Source organism: Camelus bactrianus, chromosome 4 (assembly GCF_048773025.1).
Source record: "Camelus bactrianus isolate YW-2024 breed Bactrian camel chromosome 4, ASM4877302v1, whole genome shotgun sequence".
In the NCBI taxonomy this organism is placed as follows: Eukaryota; Metazoa; Chordata; class Mammalia; order Artiodactyla; family Camelidae; genus Camelus; species Camelus bactrianus.
The window spans coordinates 23,330,447-23,348,604 of NC_133542.1; the positions used below are offsets into that span (position 1 = coordinate 23,330,447).

Sequence of the window (18,158 nt, forward strand, 5' to 3'; positions counted from 1 at the left end):
GACAGTTCAGATCAAAAGAGATCTCTTCCAAAACTGCTGATGCTAAAAGATCTCAAAGCTCAGAGGACCCAAGATGGTGCTATGCATCTATCCTTCAAGGGTTTGCGTACAGATGTAAGTAAAGACCGTGGTTAAATGGAACTGAGATTGAGAGCCCTTTGACACTAAGTCAAAAGATGTGCAACTTAATTTAGGTGTTTACATTTTGTTAAATTATACTTTCAGATATGTATACTTCTTAAGTAAAATATTTCAATAGGGAGTTTCATTTTAAGAAATATGTAATTGTTCTCTGAAATGCATCCCTTTGATGAAGGATGCTCAACCTTCAGTGTGTGGAAAGATTACAGGGGATGCTTATTTAAAGTGCACTTTTGATGCCTCACCCCTGGAAGTCCTCATCTAGTAAGTCCGTGGTTAGGCCCAGAAATCTGTACTATGGCAACAACCCAGAGAATTCTGGGTTCCCGGACATTCAGGGATCAAAGTTGTGACTGATTTTACAATTCTTCTATGATACACATTTTTAATTTCTTCAATCTTCTGAAAAAGCTTTCTTTGGGGAAGATAAGTAATACCCCTTAAAAGAAGTTTTGTGTCTTTTTTTTTTTTTGCACATAATTACAAAGTTGGAGGTAAGTCATTGCAGATGATTTTCATTTATAGGTCATGGAAAGAATTTTATTTTTCATATTGTTTGCTAAGTTGTCTCATAAGACACTAAACATTTATCATATGTAATTTCCTATGATTCAGATCAAAATATTAAATAGAAACAGACATTTCATCTTCACTTCTACATATACTGGATGGGACTTTTAAATTGCACTTACTTAAAGTACAAATTCAGCATTCTAGAGATAATGATTATACAGTCAAATTGTTTCCCCATTTTTTAAACTTAAGAATTGTATTTCAAAAACTAAATAATAAATTATGATCATACCAATGTTGAAAAATTGCAATACAATTAAGCATTATCCACGTTGTATATGTTTGAGCTATTTTTTCCCTTCATAAAATATGTGATTTACGGGTAAGTTAATATGCCTATGTGAATGTTTAAATTTGCATTTCTGTGGGTTTCATTCTTGGTCTTATCTCAATAATATCTTTTAAACTACATGTAGTAAAAGTTAGATTAGGAAGAAAAATAGTTATAGAACTAAGCTCTTTTGGTTTTGAGAGGCAACTTTTCATTAAAAAAAAGAGTCCCAGATTTACGTTTAAATATTCATAAACATTTATACAATGATCAGGGAATTATTTAGGACATTATTGTTTATTAATTATTGGCTTCTCTTCTAAACAACCACTAGCTAGGACGTATAGGGAAAATATTTATTTAAAATTGGATTACACTTCTGTTTTGAATTTTGATAGAAAATTTGTGAGTCCCCTGTTCTCTGCTTAATGTGACTTGGCCTGGACTTAGGAGACAAAGACGTTTCAATCACAGAATGCATTCTAATGGGAGATAACTTTTCCTCAAAGAAATGTTTTTATGACATATTGACTTAACCTATAAAAGAGAAACTTCTTTTTGTAATCGTTCATAGATGTAGAAAGTAAGAGTGTTAGTTCTCTAGACTGGAGTTGTGTCTGTGTGTGCTTAGCAATCCTGGCATTGCAAATAAGAGTAAAAGACTAACTTATTTGAAGAGAGTTTGGTTAAATCAGACGGAGAAAATGCTTAGCTCAATCTTTCCCCTTCTGTCTTCCACAGTCATCTCAACTCGAACTCCACCTCCACCCTCACCGTTGCCATTTCCAACACAAGCTATTCTTCCTCCAGCCCCATCGAGCTACTTCTCTCATCCAACAATCAGATATCCTCCCCACCTGAACCCTCAGGATACTCTGAAGAACTATGTACCTTCTTATGACCCATCCAGTCCGCAAACCAGCCAGGTAAAAATGAGAGAGAACGTGTGATTAGAGCCTAAGGGAGGTGGCACAGGGCTAACCGTAAGCCATGGAGTTTACTCAGACAGTGTGTCTGGCAGAACATCAAGCTTTTGAAATCCATCTTCAGGAAGTTTCTTGGTGACTCAATAAGTTTTTATTGAAAGGTGGCTGAATGACAGGTAGGAAGTGTGTTGCCCCAGAGGGGCACATCTGTGAAGATGCTCTTGGTTTGATGTTTTGGGATTTTCATGGACTGATGCAGAAAGTACACTGACAAAAAAGTTCTGAGCTGGCGTTCACACCTCTGAAATACCGGGTCTGACACAGAGACAAAGTGCTGATTTCAGGCAGAAGCAAGGTATGAGCTAAAATAAACACACACAAAAGAACTTACGGTTGTATTTATAGACCAACTATTAGGTATTAAAATAAGCTTTGGTAATGTAAACATTTCCAGTGTTTGATGACTACTTGAATATTCTTTGCTCAGACATGACTACGTTTCATAATGAGTGACATTACCAGTGACATTACCATTGGTAAACACTGTGCAGTGGCTTTAGGGATTCTTTGTGTAAGTGTAGTGACTCATGTGCCTTATTCACTCCCTAAACATGTGGTTTCTCCTATAGAAAGGTCATTGCAGAAGGATTTGGTGTAAGAGGATCTTCCACAATCAAGCAGACAGTCTGTGCCAAAGCTGGGTCTGTCAATGATCATAATATCCAAAATCTGTAATGTAATTTCCATCTTATGATCTGGTACTTGGCTTGCTGCTTTACCTCTAAGACGCCTGTCCACTTCTTGTACCTTTTAATGCTCTGAGGGGTTTTCATAAGCGTTCTGTCATTAGTGCCGTTCAGTTACGAAAATGCCTGTCAGTACTATGTGCATATTAATTTGGAATGAACAAAGAAACAGCTGGAAAAAATCCCTTTGGTCTTAATTTAATTGTTAAAATGGAGCAAAATTGTCCCTTCTGAAAGTTTTATTTTGAATAAAAACGTATCCAGCACTGTTTGGATTACTTAAAATTAAGTTACCTGGACTTTTAGCTCCATAATAATAACAATAATTTAGTAATACTAAACTAAGTACACCATTCTTGACTTTTGAATTTATATCTTGACTATTTGAATTTATATCTTGACTATTTGTATTTTACAAGAAAATGTTCAAATGGTGTAGCACTTTTAATAACTGGAAGGATAATTAGTTAAGTAAAACAGGGGGATCTTGGTATATTAGTTTAGAAATAAAATTTGTTGTCAGAGCATGGGTTCAAAACTCTCAGTTCCGTAGAGCATTTTGCTAGGCTCAGCTGGGAACAGTGCACACAAGGTCTGATTTTAATTTGTGTAGAATTTCCATGAATAACAAAGTCTAATTAAGACATGCATTAAAAGTCCGTAACATTAATTCAGTGTGGAAAATCTTAGAGTTCCATTGGATTTTTTTTTTTAAACTGATGTCTTAATTAGGCACTGTTAGGGGAAAAATTATGCAAATTAAAATCAGGCCCTTAGTGTTCCGCATTTCTTTAATTATTCAGTGCTTGTTTTACGTATATTTCAGTTTCTTTATAAGTTAAGAGGGCATATTAGGTGATAATCTGCCTACATTGTTCTCAGTTTTTCTTCGTATTTTCAAGGTAAAGATCCAGCCTCTGAGAAGCATCTCACTCTCATCTCAATTAAAAAAAAAAAAAATTCCCTCTCAAGATTTTGTATAATAGGAGCAATGTGCTAAGTAGGATAATCCTTTCCTAATGCTGTTCAGCCTCATCTTCAGATAAGATGTGTCTCTTTGCACATCCAGTATGAACGTTCCTCTCCCGGCAGCATTAAAAGAGAAACCTTCTAGTATCGCTTCGTCCAGTCTGCTGGAACTAGTAGAACACCGAAAAGCAATAACCCTTCCATTCTTCTGACCCTGAATTGCAGAAAAGTTGTCTATATTGACTGGAGAATTCCTTCTTTGTCACCTTTGCTTTTTTTAAAACGAAGAGAGAAACGTGTGTTGGCTTTTGCCGATTCAGTTCCAGTAGACAAAGCTTGCAGGGTGGGGAAAGGGCTATCATACAAGGTGGCAGCGTTTTCTTGGCATTATTGTCATTCTCCTGTCCCGCGCCCTCAGGTAGGTACTGTCAAACTGTTGTGGTGAACATAGCGCACAGGAAAGCTTTGTACCATCGAATGTACCACCAGGGATAAAATCGGATCATTCTTCTTTCTTGGGTGAGACACACCAAGCAGTCTCTTGAAGTGGTCAGATAACCAGAAGTTGATGGTCTTTAGAAACAAATCACCTTTTCACCTTGAAAGGAAAAAAAAACGGATCTTTATTGTAAACTGCAGCATTTTTTTTCCAGGAACATTATGTCTGCTTTGATTTTTAACTCAAATTCAAAACCAATTAATTTGAATTTTAAAATAGGACTCCTAATAGTCACCTTTTTTGGCTCTAAAAGTGGGGGAAAACTGAGTACTTGTTCACCTGTAGTCAACTGTTCCTTCCCAGTGTCCTCCAGCACTGAACGGATTTTGATCATTATGTTGAGCAACTGAGATGCCTTGTCCTCCCACAGCAGTTTGGAGATTAATTGCATTGTTGCTACATGGATTAGAGTGAGACAGTCATACTATTTAATGGAATATGTTAAATAAAATTAGTCTAAAGATAGTCGAGGGGGGTTCTATAGCCTATAATCTAGTAGGTTTCATCAGGGTGAGAAACCTGGTCAATTTTCCTGGCTTAAAGTTAAATAATTTACTCATGATGAATAGTCAGGATTTTCAAAAGTTCATTTTCTTTTTAGAATAAATAATGTGGCCTCTGAGGAACCCAACCAAGACTTGGTTCATGTCTCTAATATTTAAGTGTTTAGCTGTTCATCTTTTTCTTTAAAGAAATGTCTACTTGTAATTTATGTGCAAGTGTTTAGATCAATATTCTGTTTTATTGCTTTCTTTGCCTTTAAACAGATTATAAAGACTAAAAATTTGTGGAGACTATCCTCCAAACAAATTGTTATGTACATTATGTAGTGGAGAATTCCAACATGAGTGTAATTAAAAATAGTGTTCTCTGTTTAGAAAAAGACATTCCAGTATTTCTTCAAACAGTGCACCCTTAGAATTGTCTCCTATCATGGACACTATTTTTATACCTGGGGCTAAAACTCAGATAGTAATATCTTTTCTATCATTGCCCAGGGGATTTTCTCAGTTAATTCCCACAAATGTCAACAAGCAATGTTCTGTGTCACTCTCCATGCCCAACAATGGAAGAGCAACTCAAATAACAGTGTAGATTTGATTGCCCTCTGCTTCACTTTAGCACATTTTAATTTACTTGCGAAATCTCTTATTGTAGGTACAAGATCAGATCTAGCTGAGCCTCTTATATCATTGTGTGGGCCCTGAAATTGTAAAGGCTTTAAATATCATTCTATCTGCCTATATTAGGAAATCATCAAAAGTTTAGTGGAGATCCTGGAATATGAATTGCCTGATGTCTTTAAGTGCACCTGTATGTGAGCGAGAGCTAGAATTTTTGTGTGCAGGAGAATGAATGGCCCTTGACTCTAAATGATGGAGATTGTTGAGTCTGATACGTTTGGTCTCCTAGAAATTCTTGTCTTCCTTGTCTCAGTGCATCATCATGTAGGTAAAAATTGTGTTCTGAAAGCCAAAACTGACTCCTTGTAGAAAATGAAGAGCAGAAAAGAAGGAAACACCGGTTTAACTCTTACTAGCTCAGTAATGACTTCCGGTTTATCCTTGGGCTAAGCACTGAAGTCTCACTTGAGTTTTCTGTCCTACTAAATGGATCAGTTCTACCTGACTCTCTGGGGTGTTGTCAAGATGACTAAACCTATAGAAAGTGCTCTCAAGATGAAGACTTTCTTTTAAATGCTGCCTCTCCCCACTACTACTAACCACTGATGAGCCTCTCTGACTCAGATGGGAGAGGGCTGGTGCGGTGGTTACACACAGCGTGCAAGGTCCGCTCCGCCGAGTGTGCTGAGTGGAGCTGTTGGACAAGATGACTGCCTTTTGGATTGTTTCACCCGGCATTCTGTTTTTGTTTTGTAGCCTAACAGCAGTGGTCAAGTGGTAGGGAAAGTGCCTGGCCATTTCACTCCTGTCTTGGCACCCTCTCCCCATCCCAGTGCAGTGCGACCTGTGACCCTGACCATGACAGATACTAAACCCATCACTACATCCACTGAAGGTGAGGCAGCTTCACCTACAGCAACCAGTAAGTATTTCTGTAGGAAATGAGAAATGTCCATCAGAGGCGCCATTGGATATCTGATCCAAGGTGGAAAACACAGCAACGTTTCCAGCTACTGGACCAGATGGAGATTTCTCATTTATGTGGAACTTGCAGGCATGAATGTGGCCTGGCTCTCAAGTGCTCTCTCTTATCAAATTCCACTCAGCGCATCAGATTTGAAAAGGGAGAAGCTTCTTTGTTTGAGTAGATAACTCTGACAAAAATAACACGTCATGCCTGCTTGTTCAAGGTATACATCGAAAATGCACTAAATAACATAATGCAGCGTACAAGGTTTTTGTATCACCCAAAGAGAGATTAGATAATTGTTAGTTATTGGAGCATTCCTGTAGAAATCAAGCCCCTTTGCAAGGCAGACTGACTCAATACCTCTGTAAGAAAATTGCATGTTTACATCACTGTAGGTTATGTCATTGTGAGAAACAGTCACCCAGTGTTGGGTGAAGAAAACATTTCAAAGCTTAGTGTTAGGCACATGTAAGCTACCTGCACCTCTGCTGCCTGCAACTTTTTTAAAAGATTTTTTTGATTATTTAGCCTGTCATGCTACGTCAGGTATTAGGTTTTTAGCATGACCATAACATTTTAAATGTCAGAGATGTAGCAGTGAATTTGCATAGCACATCCCGGTAACCCAGATGATTGCTTTGCTTCTTTGTTTAGAGTACTCTAAGTACACAAGGAATTATTACTCATTTTTTCAGTTGGCTTCACCCAAACTGCCAGCTTTCTAGAGCTGGAGCTGGTGTGCCCAGATTGGTAAAGTGGAGTGCATGAAGTTTCAGTCAAGAAGGATTAGCATATTTCTTGTCAGTGATACTTACATCTTAAATCCAGAGCTTCAGCTTTCTTTTTTTAGAGCAAGAAAATCCTCGTGCTCTGGAAATTCCTGTGTAAAATTACAGAATAAGAGGCACCCATGGCTCTTTCTTTCTTGGCCATTGGAAAGATGCTCTATTTTGTGTGTGGCTTCTGAAAGACTAGGAAGGAACCCTGTAAGGAAAATGGACAATATTTTGAGTGTACAGTGAATTCAGCATTTCCTCCTCAAAATTCATGAGGCCCCATTGACTAATGAAATCATATAACCTTGTAATTCCCATCCATGATCATTATTGCTTAGTAACTGTTTTGTGGGGAGCTGGCCCTCCACTAGTGAATGCTTCCCTGAATGCACAGATGGATGAGACCTGGTCAAGGAAGATGAAAAATTCTTTTGTTCTATGGGTTAGCTATGTATATTACAGTCACTAAAATACTACATCCAAACTTTGAAAGTCGATGTCTTAGCATCTTTGAGCAAACAAGTCAGCAATTTAAATAAAAGCAAATTCATAAACAAAGATTTTTTTTTAAGTAGTTGAAAGTTCCAGAAACTTCTGGTACCTACTCTTAGAGTGACAGAAATAGATGAGATTCGAGGGAAGATCAGACCGAAAGGATCACTGCTCACTTATGGAAGCACTGGCAGCCAGTTTGTTAACGAATTGTTCTTATACTCACACACAGGTTGATCCAAAAGGGATCTAGCTGACTAATAAAGTCATAAAATATTCAAAAGGACCATCTTGGTTGTATAATGATGGCTGCACCAGTTCAATTTCCACTCCTGCATAAAAGCAATATAGTGAGTCATGTTCCTTTCCTATAAACAGAGTTATAGCTGCAGCTCCCTCAGCACTGCTGATAATGAGAAACTGGTCCTTGAATTGGTAAGTCAGTAAAATTAAAGCAAATACAGAGGCCAAGGAAACCTCTTCCTCATGGTTGAAAAGAAAGAGCAGCACATACTTGGTGCCCAGCCTGAGGGCGAGGCTCTTCCCCTGAGGTCTGGGGATCGGACAGGGGCCACTGGCTGCTATGGCTACCTGTGCCTGCGCCCTTTATTCAGGAATAATTAGAAGTTGAATTGTGAACATCTTCACTGTTTTAAAAAGTGGACCTTAGAAAGCCTGAGTGAATCAAATGAACATGGCAGAATTAATGTATTGGTTTTTTTAAAAAAGCCTTTTACAAATTAATGTTTGGATTCCTCATTCATCTGATGGTTTTAAACCAAATATTTTAGCTTTCTGCTGACCTCTAAATGTAACAAAAACAGTGAAAAATTAGTTTTTTTGTTTATTCCCACATGGAACCATGGGATTGCTTAGTACTGAGAAGATACATTCATCCTTTCCTTGTGAAAAGAAATAAAAGTCTTTAGGCCTAGGGAGATGTTTTCTTTGGAAAATTCCAAAAAGTACCTGTACAAAAAATACTTGCAAGGTGAGACCACAATAATTTAAGGAGTATTTACCATATGTACTTGCTACCTGGTGGCCAAGTATTTAAAAGGTGTCATCAACTCCCTTCATAGACCAATCACACAAAAAATAAATTTTTGTGCTTCTGGAAAAGAATTTTTTTTCAAAAATATTTCTAACAAACTTAAGGTCATTTTCACATATAAAATACTGAGCAAGTTCATTCTATATGATATAATAAAAAATAACCCTCTCTGTCACGTTCCTAATACTGGGTTTTCGTTTTAGTAAGACTTTGCAGGAAGACATTTTTCATCCTGTAGCTTGATGAGGCACAGCTGCTTCAGTACCATCATTAAAAGCTGCCACTGTTTCCTGACAAACTTTCAGTCTGCTTTTACATTTAGAATCACAGACCATCATTGGTTATCCCATTATTAGACCACTAGTATCTGGTAAAAAGATTCCTCTATGAAAGGACCCTTCTCTTTAGCCCACCCTTGGTACTACTGCCAGACTGTAGCCAGAGCATGTAAGTGTGAGATGCCCACACCGAAGGAGGGGAGATGGTTTACTTGGACCCATTTTTGGGGAGGGGGATAAACCAGTTAGCTTGAGGCCAGCTATCATTTCTTTTAGATCAGTTGGTATTCACTCAGACAGAAGGGAAGAAAAATAGAGACACCTTTTTTTTTTTTTTTTTTTTTTTGGTTGCAAGTCCCACTTCTCTCTGGGTTTCTTTTACATGGACAGGGTGTTCATTTTGATAGTTCACAATTTTTATCTTTGTTTTTGTTCTTCCTTAATCAGCCTACACAGCCTCAGGCACATCTCAAGCCAATCGATATGTGGGACTAAGCCCAAGAGACCCATCCTTCCTACATCAGCAACAGGTGGGCAAGTTTCCCCCAGGTGTGATGGTGTAGCCACGCTTTTGCATTGGTGCTGTTCTCCATGCTGCCTCTCAGATCTGGACTCAGAACGGGGCTCACGGGGCTTCTGAGAGCGAAATTGATCGTTTCATTCTCCAAAATATTTTCTCATTTATCCTTTGTTTCTTGCCTCTCTAAACAGGGTTTCTCAAACTGGCTCAAGACTTCTTCCATCTCTGTAGCATATATTGATAACATCCATGAATAGTGTTTCAGCCAAAGAGTATGTTTTTCTCAGCCTTACTGGCTATCGAGAACTCCCTAGCCTATAGCTTCCAAAGACAAAAATGGTAAACCGATTTAAAAGCCAATTAGCACAGAAACACTCCACAGTTTGTGCTTTTTTAGCTCTTTTACATTTTCCAGATGTTTTACTCCTCATTTTGGTACTTTAGTCTAAGAAGACGAGTTATGAAGCTAAAATCTCAGGCGATGCATTCTTTCTGTTTTAATAGGTTCAAATTGGTTTACTGATTTCAGATGTGATAAAACACTTTTTTTGGTTCTGCTTTCTTACATCATTTATGTTTCAAGGAGCATTTTAAATTTCACATCTCATTAATGCTGTAAATTTAATGCAAATGAAGTGTTTACCCAAACTGTGAAAATATACAGCCAGGATTAATGGTGGCTTATAAACAAATTAGCCACAGTCAAAAGCATGGACCATACAAATACAGAAATCCCACGATTCTAGTTACAGGATGACAGAAATAATTCTCAGCACTTCAGAATTTAAATATGTTTTATGATGCATATGTTTGCTGCTCTCAAGTTTTGATAGCAGAGCAGTTTGAAATTAACAGTGTGCAAAATATTACATAGGGAAAAGTAGTCTATAGTGAATCGGAAAGAGCTGGTATGAACTAACTTGCTCTTCACTTCTAAGTCGTGTGTGCAAATGTGTGAGTTTTTACAGCTGTAATTAGCCTGCACCGGTACCCACATTAGCTTCTTTTGTTCTAGATCTGTCCACCTCGTTTTATCAACCCTGTCTGTGCCTTGTGCTGAATTTTCGAATCCTGCCCAGTTGCAGGCCAAGGTGGCAGACCGCTTATATTAAAGGTCACCACACGCAGAGTTCAGAGAAAATCATAAAGATGATAGCTGATTCAAGATACTTTACATTTTGCCAGGTTTAGAAAATAAGAAGCAAAACAAAACAAGAGTGAGAACTAACTCAAAACATCTGTACACAGTTCTGAAAATACCAAATAATAATTAGTGGTTTTGCCAGCCATCGGCTTTTTAACATAATTTTCTGAAATGTTGCCTTTTTTCACCTCTGAAATTGCTATAATATGAAATGTGCTATGATTGCTATAATATGGTTCTATTTGACAAATGTCTGTGTTCATTGTGTGTTTTAAAAACACATGCAGGATTTATAGGTTTAGAAACTTGTTCTCCTACAAATCCTTCCACGCACTTTCAGACATATTCTTGTCGGGGGATTTGCTTTATTCTTTATGACGTGTCTCTGGTTTTCAGTTAGTTTTTAATTCATAGAATTGTGCTTCCATTATTTAAACCTTTTGCCCCAAACATATTTAGAATATTACAACCACTTTGATATATTTAGGAGCAATCTTCCCATCCCCCTGTCCTAACCTCTTGTAGCTTTAATTTTTTAAATGTATCACATAGGACTATCATTAGATCTTCATGTAACTATGCTCACAAAAGTTCATTATATAAAAGTTACCCCTCCTTTAACATAGCTAAGGATAAAACAAGAAAACTTAGCAAGCGTCAGGAAAATACTAGTCTTAATGTGGATAGAGTTTTGAGCACATTTTATTTTATATACACACACACACATGAGTTCCAAAACTATAAACAATTTTTTATCAAAGGCCTCCACTTGTTACTAAAGCAGACAATGTCAAGTGAAGGCCCCTTACACTATAAATAGAATTTGTTCAGTCAAATGTGGTTGATATTTATGGAATTTATATGTATTCCTTGGAAGAAAAAAATTATATAAGCTTCATAGCTAAAAAGATAATGTTCAGCTTTAGATACTATAAAGACATATAATTTGTCCTCTGTATAATGAAAGAATTGGTGCTACTTTTTGAATTAAAGCCCAGTATGCCAAGTTCATAGTAAGCTATGACTTGAGACATGCAAAAAATGAATGTATATGCATTCCACACTATACATGTAGTTTACTAAACTAAGGCTCTGGGTAAAAACTTCAAATTACTTTAATCCTTTCAGATTTTAAAAGAAGCCTAGAGACGAAGTTTTCTGTTTACTGTCCAGGAACAGAGGGACAGAAACAGTTTAAATGACTGCAGTAGAGTAGAGGTTATTCTTTCCTACAGCAGAAATGAGATTGATTTACTGTGTCCTTTCATTACTTTACAAAGATTTAAAAGAGACCACTCTTCTAGCAGCAGGTTTTAAATGCATTTGGTTTAAAGTACTCAGTGATGAATGAAAAGGAAAATCAAGGGGTACATGAAATAAAGGTAATCAATCATTTTATATTAGCTAGGAGAAATTCAAAATTAGAAAGGCAATGGTTTTAGTCTGAGAGAGTTCTTTTAAACATTCCCCATAGCCTTTAATATACATGACCCCTTAAGAATAAATATTGTCACCAGGTACATTCTTCAGTTTATTGGTGGCTGCTTTATAAAGATTTATCCTTTTAGGTTATGAAAAGTATTGATGTGCATTGTTGAGTGCTATTTTTTCTTAGAAAAGAACTTTAATAGAGCCTACATAAATTAGAGTTAACAATAAATTTAAGATTGGTGAATAATTTCGTGACTGTCTTATAAATAATCTTTCCGCAGAAGGACACCAAAGCAGAGCTTTCGATATTGTCATTTCTAACACACGAGGGTACTGGCTTCTTAAATTGAGATGGAAAAATATTAAAATTAACCCTGTACACCACTGGTAATACATTCATTTTGGCAAATCTGATTAGTAAAAGCATTTACTTTTATAACCATTAACTTGGTACACATGCAGTTATTATTAGTAATTAAACATTTCTGTGCTCTTTTTTCTAATAGTTATTACTGATTAATACTGGTTGCCAACTGCCTTGAAATCACAGATTTTTCTAACACGGGCATTTCCCTATCATTATAAATATGATATCTTATTTGAATCTAAAAACTAAAATCACATAATCATGAAGACTATTTCAAAAAGATTTGCTTAAATCAGTTATTTAATCCATTAAAAACAGTCCTCTCTAATTAGTCATGAGCATCAATTCGTGCCAGCCGATCAGGACTTTAAAATTTTCCTTTATTTCTTAACACAATCTTGAGTGTTGTTCAGGGTCTGGAACTGGATTGTCTTTGGAATGATTGGCTTATTTAATGCATCCACTGTTGGCACGGGGGGAACCTTAAAATCAGAACTTCAATTGGGACTTCATTCTTCTTTAACTTTTCTATTGGAAGGTGGTGTGGTGGCTTGAAGAACTGGTGGGTCTTGGGCAAACTGAACTCTTTAGTCTCTGCTGAGAAATGTCTTTTTATGATTTGGAACTTTTTCAGAAGTGCTTTCAAGGACCTCCTCTCTGGCTTAATAACTTCATAGAAATTGAATAAAATGTGGTGTTTCCTTTCCTTCTCACACTTCCTCAACACACTGTGCACATTTGTTATGATAGGCGAGGAAGAAATGACATTTCCCAAGTTTTGTCTCCCTGAGAATATGGAAATTATATAACAGAGGGTTGGGTGTTGCTTAGAAAATAGAGAAGTCATTTTATAATCCAATTTAACAATTGTAGTATAAATGGCGACTGTGAGACAGCTTACCTGAATTAGCACCAATTTCTTATCAGATCAGCCTCATAATGAATTTGCTAAATTGCAGGCCTTCTTTCTTCGTTGTCATAGAAAGTTTGATGATCTATAAGGGCCTGGTTAATTTGATTATCACCATTATCCTTGAGTGTAAGGTCGTAATAAAAGTATAAATCCTTACTATTATACATCAATACAACATACAAATAAAACACATTGCAAGATGGAGATGAAAGTTTATAGCTAATAACTTTCTTGTTTGGAAATAAAAGATTACTGCTCGAACCAGCTATTGAAGTGCATAGTAACCTTCAATATAGATTTGAGATTTGAGATGGAGTAAATGGGAGGTTATTTTTGCCTTCCCTGAGACAGCAAAGTCAAAGTAAGCTCGAGTTTTTAAGCTATAAGGCTTATTTTCATAATCTCAAAATTAGAATCTCCTGACCGTATATGCTGCTTATATTTAGAGCTAATGAATAAATGGCCTGATCAACTCAAGTCCTTGCATTACGTATCACAGTTGCATGGATTTTATTGGTGCCTGAGCTTCCGCATGTTACATCTCTTGCATGACTGCATAATGCTATTATTTCAATTTCAATCACTGGGCTACTTTATACCAAAATATTTTCAACACTTTTCTTGATGTAATTCCGAAACTAGAATTTGAACAGACTTCACGTTGCATTGAAAATTTCTCTTATAGCAGATGGTCTTTTAAAGACTTTGCCTTTGTAGGATTTTTTTTTAATCAAAGATAGTAATTGAAATCTCTTTATAATATTTGTCCTGACAAGTAGCAAAGCCAGATCTAGGTACATTAAAACCGCTGGAAAGGTAGTCTTTTATTAAAGGCAAGCAATTGAAAGGACACAAGCAGACTATCAACAAACTTTTCAATAAAGTCAGGAAGCAGCCTATCAACACTTGGGCTGTTCTTATTGTGTCTGTTATCATAATTGACAGCCTGACGCAAAACCCCATCACGTGACTTCTGGGTAGGTATGTAAATGGATAAGAGGTCACTTTTCACATATGCTAGCTGGAAAGGAAACACATTTAAAGGAAGTTTCAGTCAAAATAATGTTGAGCTCTTTGGTTAGTTCTTAAATTAAAAAAAAAAAAACCTTCCAAGGTCTGTCTTTTGTCATTCATTCATTCGTTCATTTGCTTACTTTTATTGCTTATCGGAGGCTAATATCCAGATAAATTATTCTACTAGATAATACAAAGATAAAATTATGTTTACTGTAACCTTAAATTTTATCCAACAAAATCATAAGGGAAAAAAACCATGTTCTTTTCTGAAAATTTTAACTTTAAAAGATCTCAGTGGAATCAGGGATATAACAAAGGAAATTCTGAAGAGTTATAAACATTTTAGCCTTAAATTTTCCTGAGCTGCACATGAAAACTTGAGTAGGAAAAGAACAAAGACAGGCCAACTGGTGTGGTGGGTGAGAAACAGGGAATAGGAGTCAGGAAGTGTGGTTTAGTGTTGACATGACAGACCATGTCTAACCTGGGAGAAGCCCTTTAACTTTTCTGTCCTGTAGCCTTATCTTGGAAAGGAAAATGAAGAGGCTGAAGGGCTCCATCTCCATGTCCCCTGGAAACCTTAAATTTTACAGGTTAAATTAGCCTCCATTTAAAAACAAACAAACAAAAAACTTTTATTTTCTGATACTTATAATTAATGGTCAGTAATGTTTATTTAGTTCATGAACAATGTGTATCCATTTAGCTTCATTCTACTGTGTTTATTAAATTATACATCAAGAAGCATGGGCTTCAGAAATTGCTATTAGAAGTAACTTGAAGGTACCAGGATGACCTTGAATATCTTTTATTTTTATATGTTTCTATGTCCCACATATATCCCAGTTTTATCTTGACCGTTTTGCTTGTTCAGTAAGGCTACATTTTACTCATTCAGAGGCCCTTTTATTTGCTCTCTGGCAGATAATTTAATAATATAAAAATTCATTAAAATTTTTAATAATATAAAAATCTAAGAGGTAAGGGGGAAGTATGAATATTGAAGGATTACTCTTTTTAAGCACCCCACCCCCAAAAGCACCTCCACTCCCCAAAAATCTATTTCCTTGGGGCTAGCTGGAGAAATGAAGAAACCGAGGAGAACATAAACCATACCTTCTAAGATATTCCCTTGAGGGTCACTGTTAGCTTTAATTAAAAAAAGACAAGTGAAAAGATGCATTTATTTGCCTGTGTTGATTTTTCTGTTTACGGTTTAATGGTTTCTTGGTTCCAGTGAGAGCCGTTGTCATCATAGGGGACTGTTAGTACATCAGCCTGTTTGCTAAGTCTAGCAAAGTAGAACATTTTCTTACCTTCCTTCTTTTGTTCCCAAAGCTAATTACTCAGCATTTAACAAAAGCCCCAGTTTATAACAATGGAGGACCAGCATGTGAATAAACAAACCCTTATTCTGAAATCAAAGACAATGTTGATTCTACTCGCAAGAATATTTGAGTGTAGTGTAGGCATCCATGATCCAAATCTTAGGTATCTCCCCTTAGGCAGATTTTTGAGGGAAACTAGGTGGTCCCCATCCTTGTTTTTCTGAAGCAATCTCATTTGAGTTGGGCCAGGAACAAGGATCTCATTCCAGAAAGTTTATGGAACCTCATCCTAAGAACATACACAGTAAAAACTTTACCTTCATTTCTTTCTCAGGCGTTTGGGCCTTTTCAGTCTCACCCCTTCACTCATAGCTTTTTTGAAGGAGAATCTTACCTTCCTTACTTCACCTTCTGTTTGCTTTTGTAATTCTGGGCATAACTGTTTTAATATAAAATTTATCTAAATTTTCTAGATAACCTAATTTCATGTTGGTAGGTGCATATACATTAAAGAATTAAAATTATTTGTATGTGTGCATTTCCATAAGGAGATGCGTATGATCAGGTCTGTCAAGGAGTCTACACTGTTGGAAATGTAAAACTTGCTATAAACACGCAACTTTAACAAACTAAATTTCTAAACTAATTTGCCTGTGGTGTTTTAAATTTGATTACTATGGGGAGAAAAAAGTAATTTCCTGTTTTTTGAAGGAAAATACTTGGAAAAATCACTAGAACATTATTTAAGCTTTATAGAAAAAAGTCATATAACTGAAAGGCATGTATGTATGCACTTCCTAAAAGTCAGAGGTCTTAAATTTAATTTTAAAAAATTGATAGCTAAATTATGTAACACTGACTCTCTTATAGGACAGAAATTAAGGAATCAACCCTAACCTCAAATAAGATTATCACCTATTATTTTAAACATTTAAAGCCTAATGTAAAGTCCTTTTTTGTCAGGAGCTCTAAATTATACTAATACCAAGAATATTTAACATGTCCCAACGAGAAGCTTAAATACACCTAATATTAACCTTTCATCATCTCAGAATCTGTTCAAAATTAGCTGAGTTGGGACTATCTTATTCAAACAAGAATCTTAGGAATTGATTTTATTAGGAGTTAGTGTCATGGAAATCCTCAATGAATAGAGAGTTTCTATTTTAAATTATTTATTGTTTCCCCCACCCACACCATCACCTTTAAAGTTTCACTTAATCAGGAGGTTTATTAATTATTAATTCAAAGATACTTTATGCAAAAGAAGGTTAATTATTAAATAATAAAAAAACATGAACAGAGATTCTTGTTCAACTCATCTGGTTTAAGTAAGTTATAACGTAAGCAGGGATAAGTATGTCTCCTCAGAAGTTTTTGGAAATTTTTTGGGTGGTGGGGGTAATTAGGTTTATTTATTTATTTATTCATGTATTAACAGAGGTAGTGAGGATTGAACCCAGGACCTCGTGCATGCTTAGCACGCGCTCTACCACTGACGTCTGTCCTCCCACCTTGGAACTACTGTTAATGCTAGTCTGCAGTCTAAATAGCTGAATAAATTTAAATTATATTTTACATTTTCAGTAACTGAATGGAAATTAATTCAATGCTAATTAATATCCTACCAATTTCTTTGGCATTTAGATTATCGCTTAGTATATTCAGTGATCATTTTTTATATATTTAAGCATAATTTTCTGTTTGGGAGAAAATACTTCTGTTACATATATCTTAAGTGTTTGAAAATGAGTAGCTGCAATCACGTTTAATCCCTTTGAGACTATGATTAAGAAGAAAATGTCTAAAAATGTTTTGATTTTAAGTGTTCAACAGGTGACCAAAGACACCCCACTTGACATTTTGGGGGGATGATAAATAAGCAAAAAATTAGCAAAATGAACAACAGGAAACTAACTGATTTACATATGCATTCTTCAAGGAGACAACAGGGTTCCCAGTTGTCTGTGAGATATTTAGGTTCACCTGGCTTTGTGAAAGTATCTTCTCTTTCTGAAAACTTCTCCAGTCTAACCTGAGAGGCTCACAGAAACTAATCTGAAATTAATAGTTAGCACAATTAACATGAGCTCTGCCTAAACATACTCCTCCCTTCTTCAGAATGTTTAATTGACCCAAGATGAGGACTAGAGCAGAATCTGTGAGTGGTCCTCAAGGTCACCTTTATACAAAGCCAAGCTTCTTGAACTGTTTTTAGATTGTATTCATAGTATTGCTTGAAAAAAATATATATTTTGAAGGAGAGAACTGACTACTGTTACTGAAAAAAAAATTCAGATTGCCCCATCACACTATCTGATTAGGTGATCCGTTTTGAGCACTTTTTAAAAATCTTGCCATAAAATGTTGTCCCTTGATTTAAAACTAATCAAGCATACATTTTTCTCCTTTGCACATATTAAAGTCCATTTTAGGAATTTTTTTTTTCTAATTTAACTTTTTTTACTGATTTATGGCTTCTTTATGACATAGCTCCTGAGCAAAATCTGCATATCTTTCACTCCGTTTTTCTGTCTACATTAAGGGGAACTTTTCAGCTCTTTAATAATTGTTCAATTAATTTTCAGTTCTTTAATGTATAAAATTACTGCTAACTGA

General features: G+C 35.9%; 1 protein-coding gene across 6 annotated transcripts in view; it reads left to right on the top strand.

Moving 5' to 3' along the window:
• Window positions 1-18,158, top strand: part of NFIB (nuclear factor I B) — a 228,190-nt gene that overhangs the window by 188,555 nt on the left and 21,477 nt on the right. For 2 of the 6 annotated variants that reach the window (XM_010972696.3, XM_010972698.3), the window contains exons 8-10: window positions 1,727-1,911; window positions 6,006-6,171; window positions 9,267-9,349. In XM_010972696.3, the coding sequence (XP_010970998.2) occupies window positions 1,727-1,911; window positions 6,006-6,171; window positions 9,267-9,349 (434 nt within the window). The remainder of the gene's footprint in view (window positions 1-1,726; window positions 1,912-6,005; window positions 6,172-9,266; window positions 9,350-18,158) is intronic. The other 4 variants (XM_010972697.3, XM_010972699.3, XM_045508492.2 and 1 more) reach the window with 2 other exon arrangements.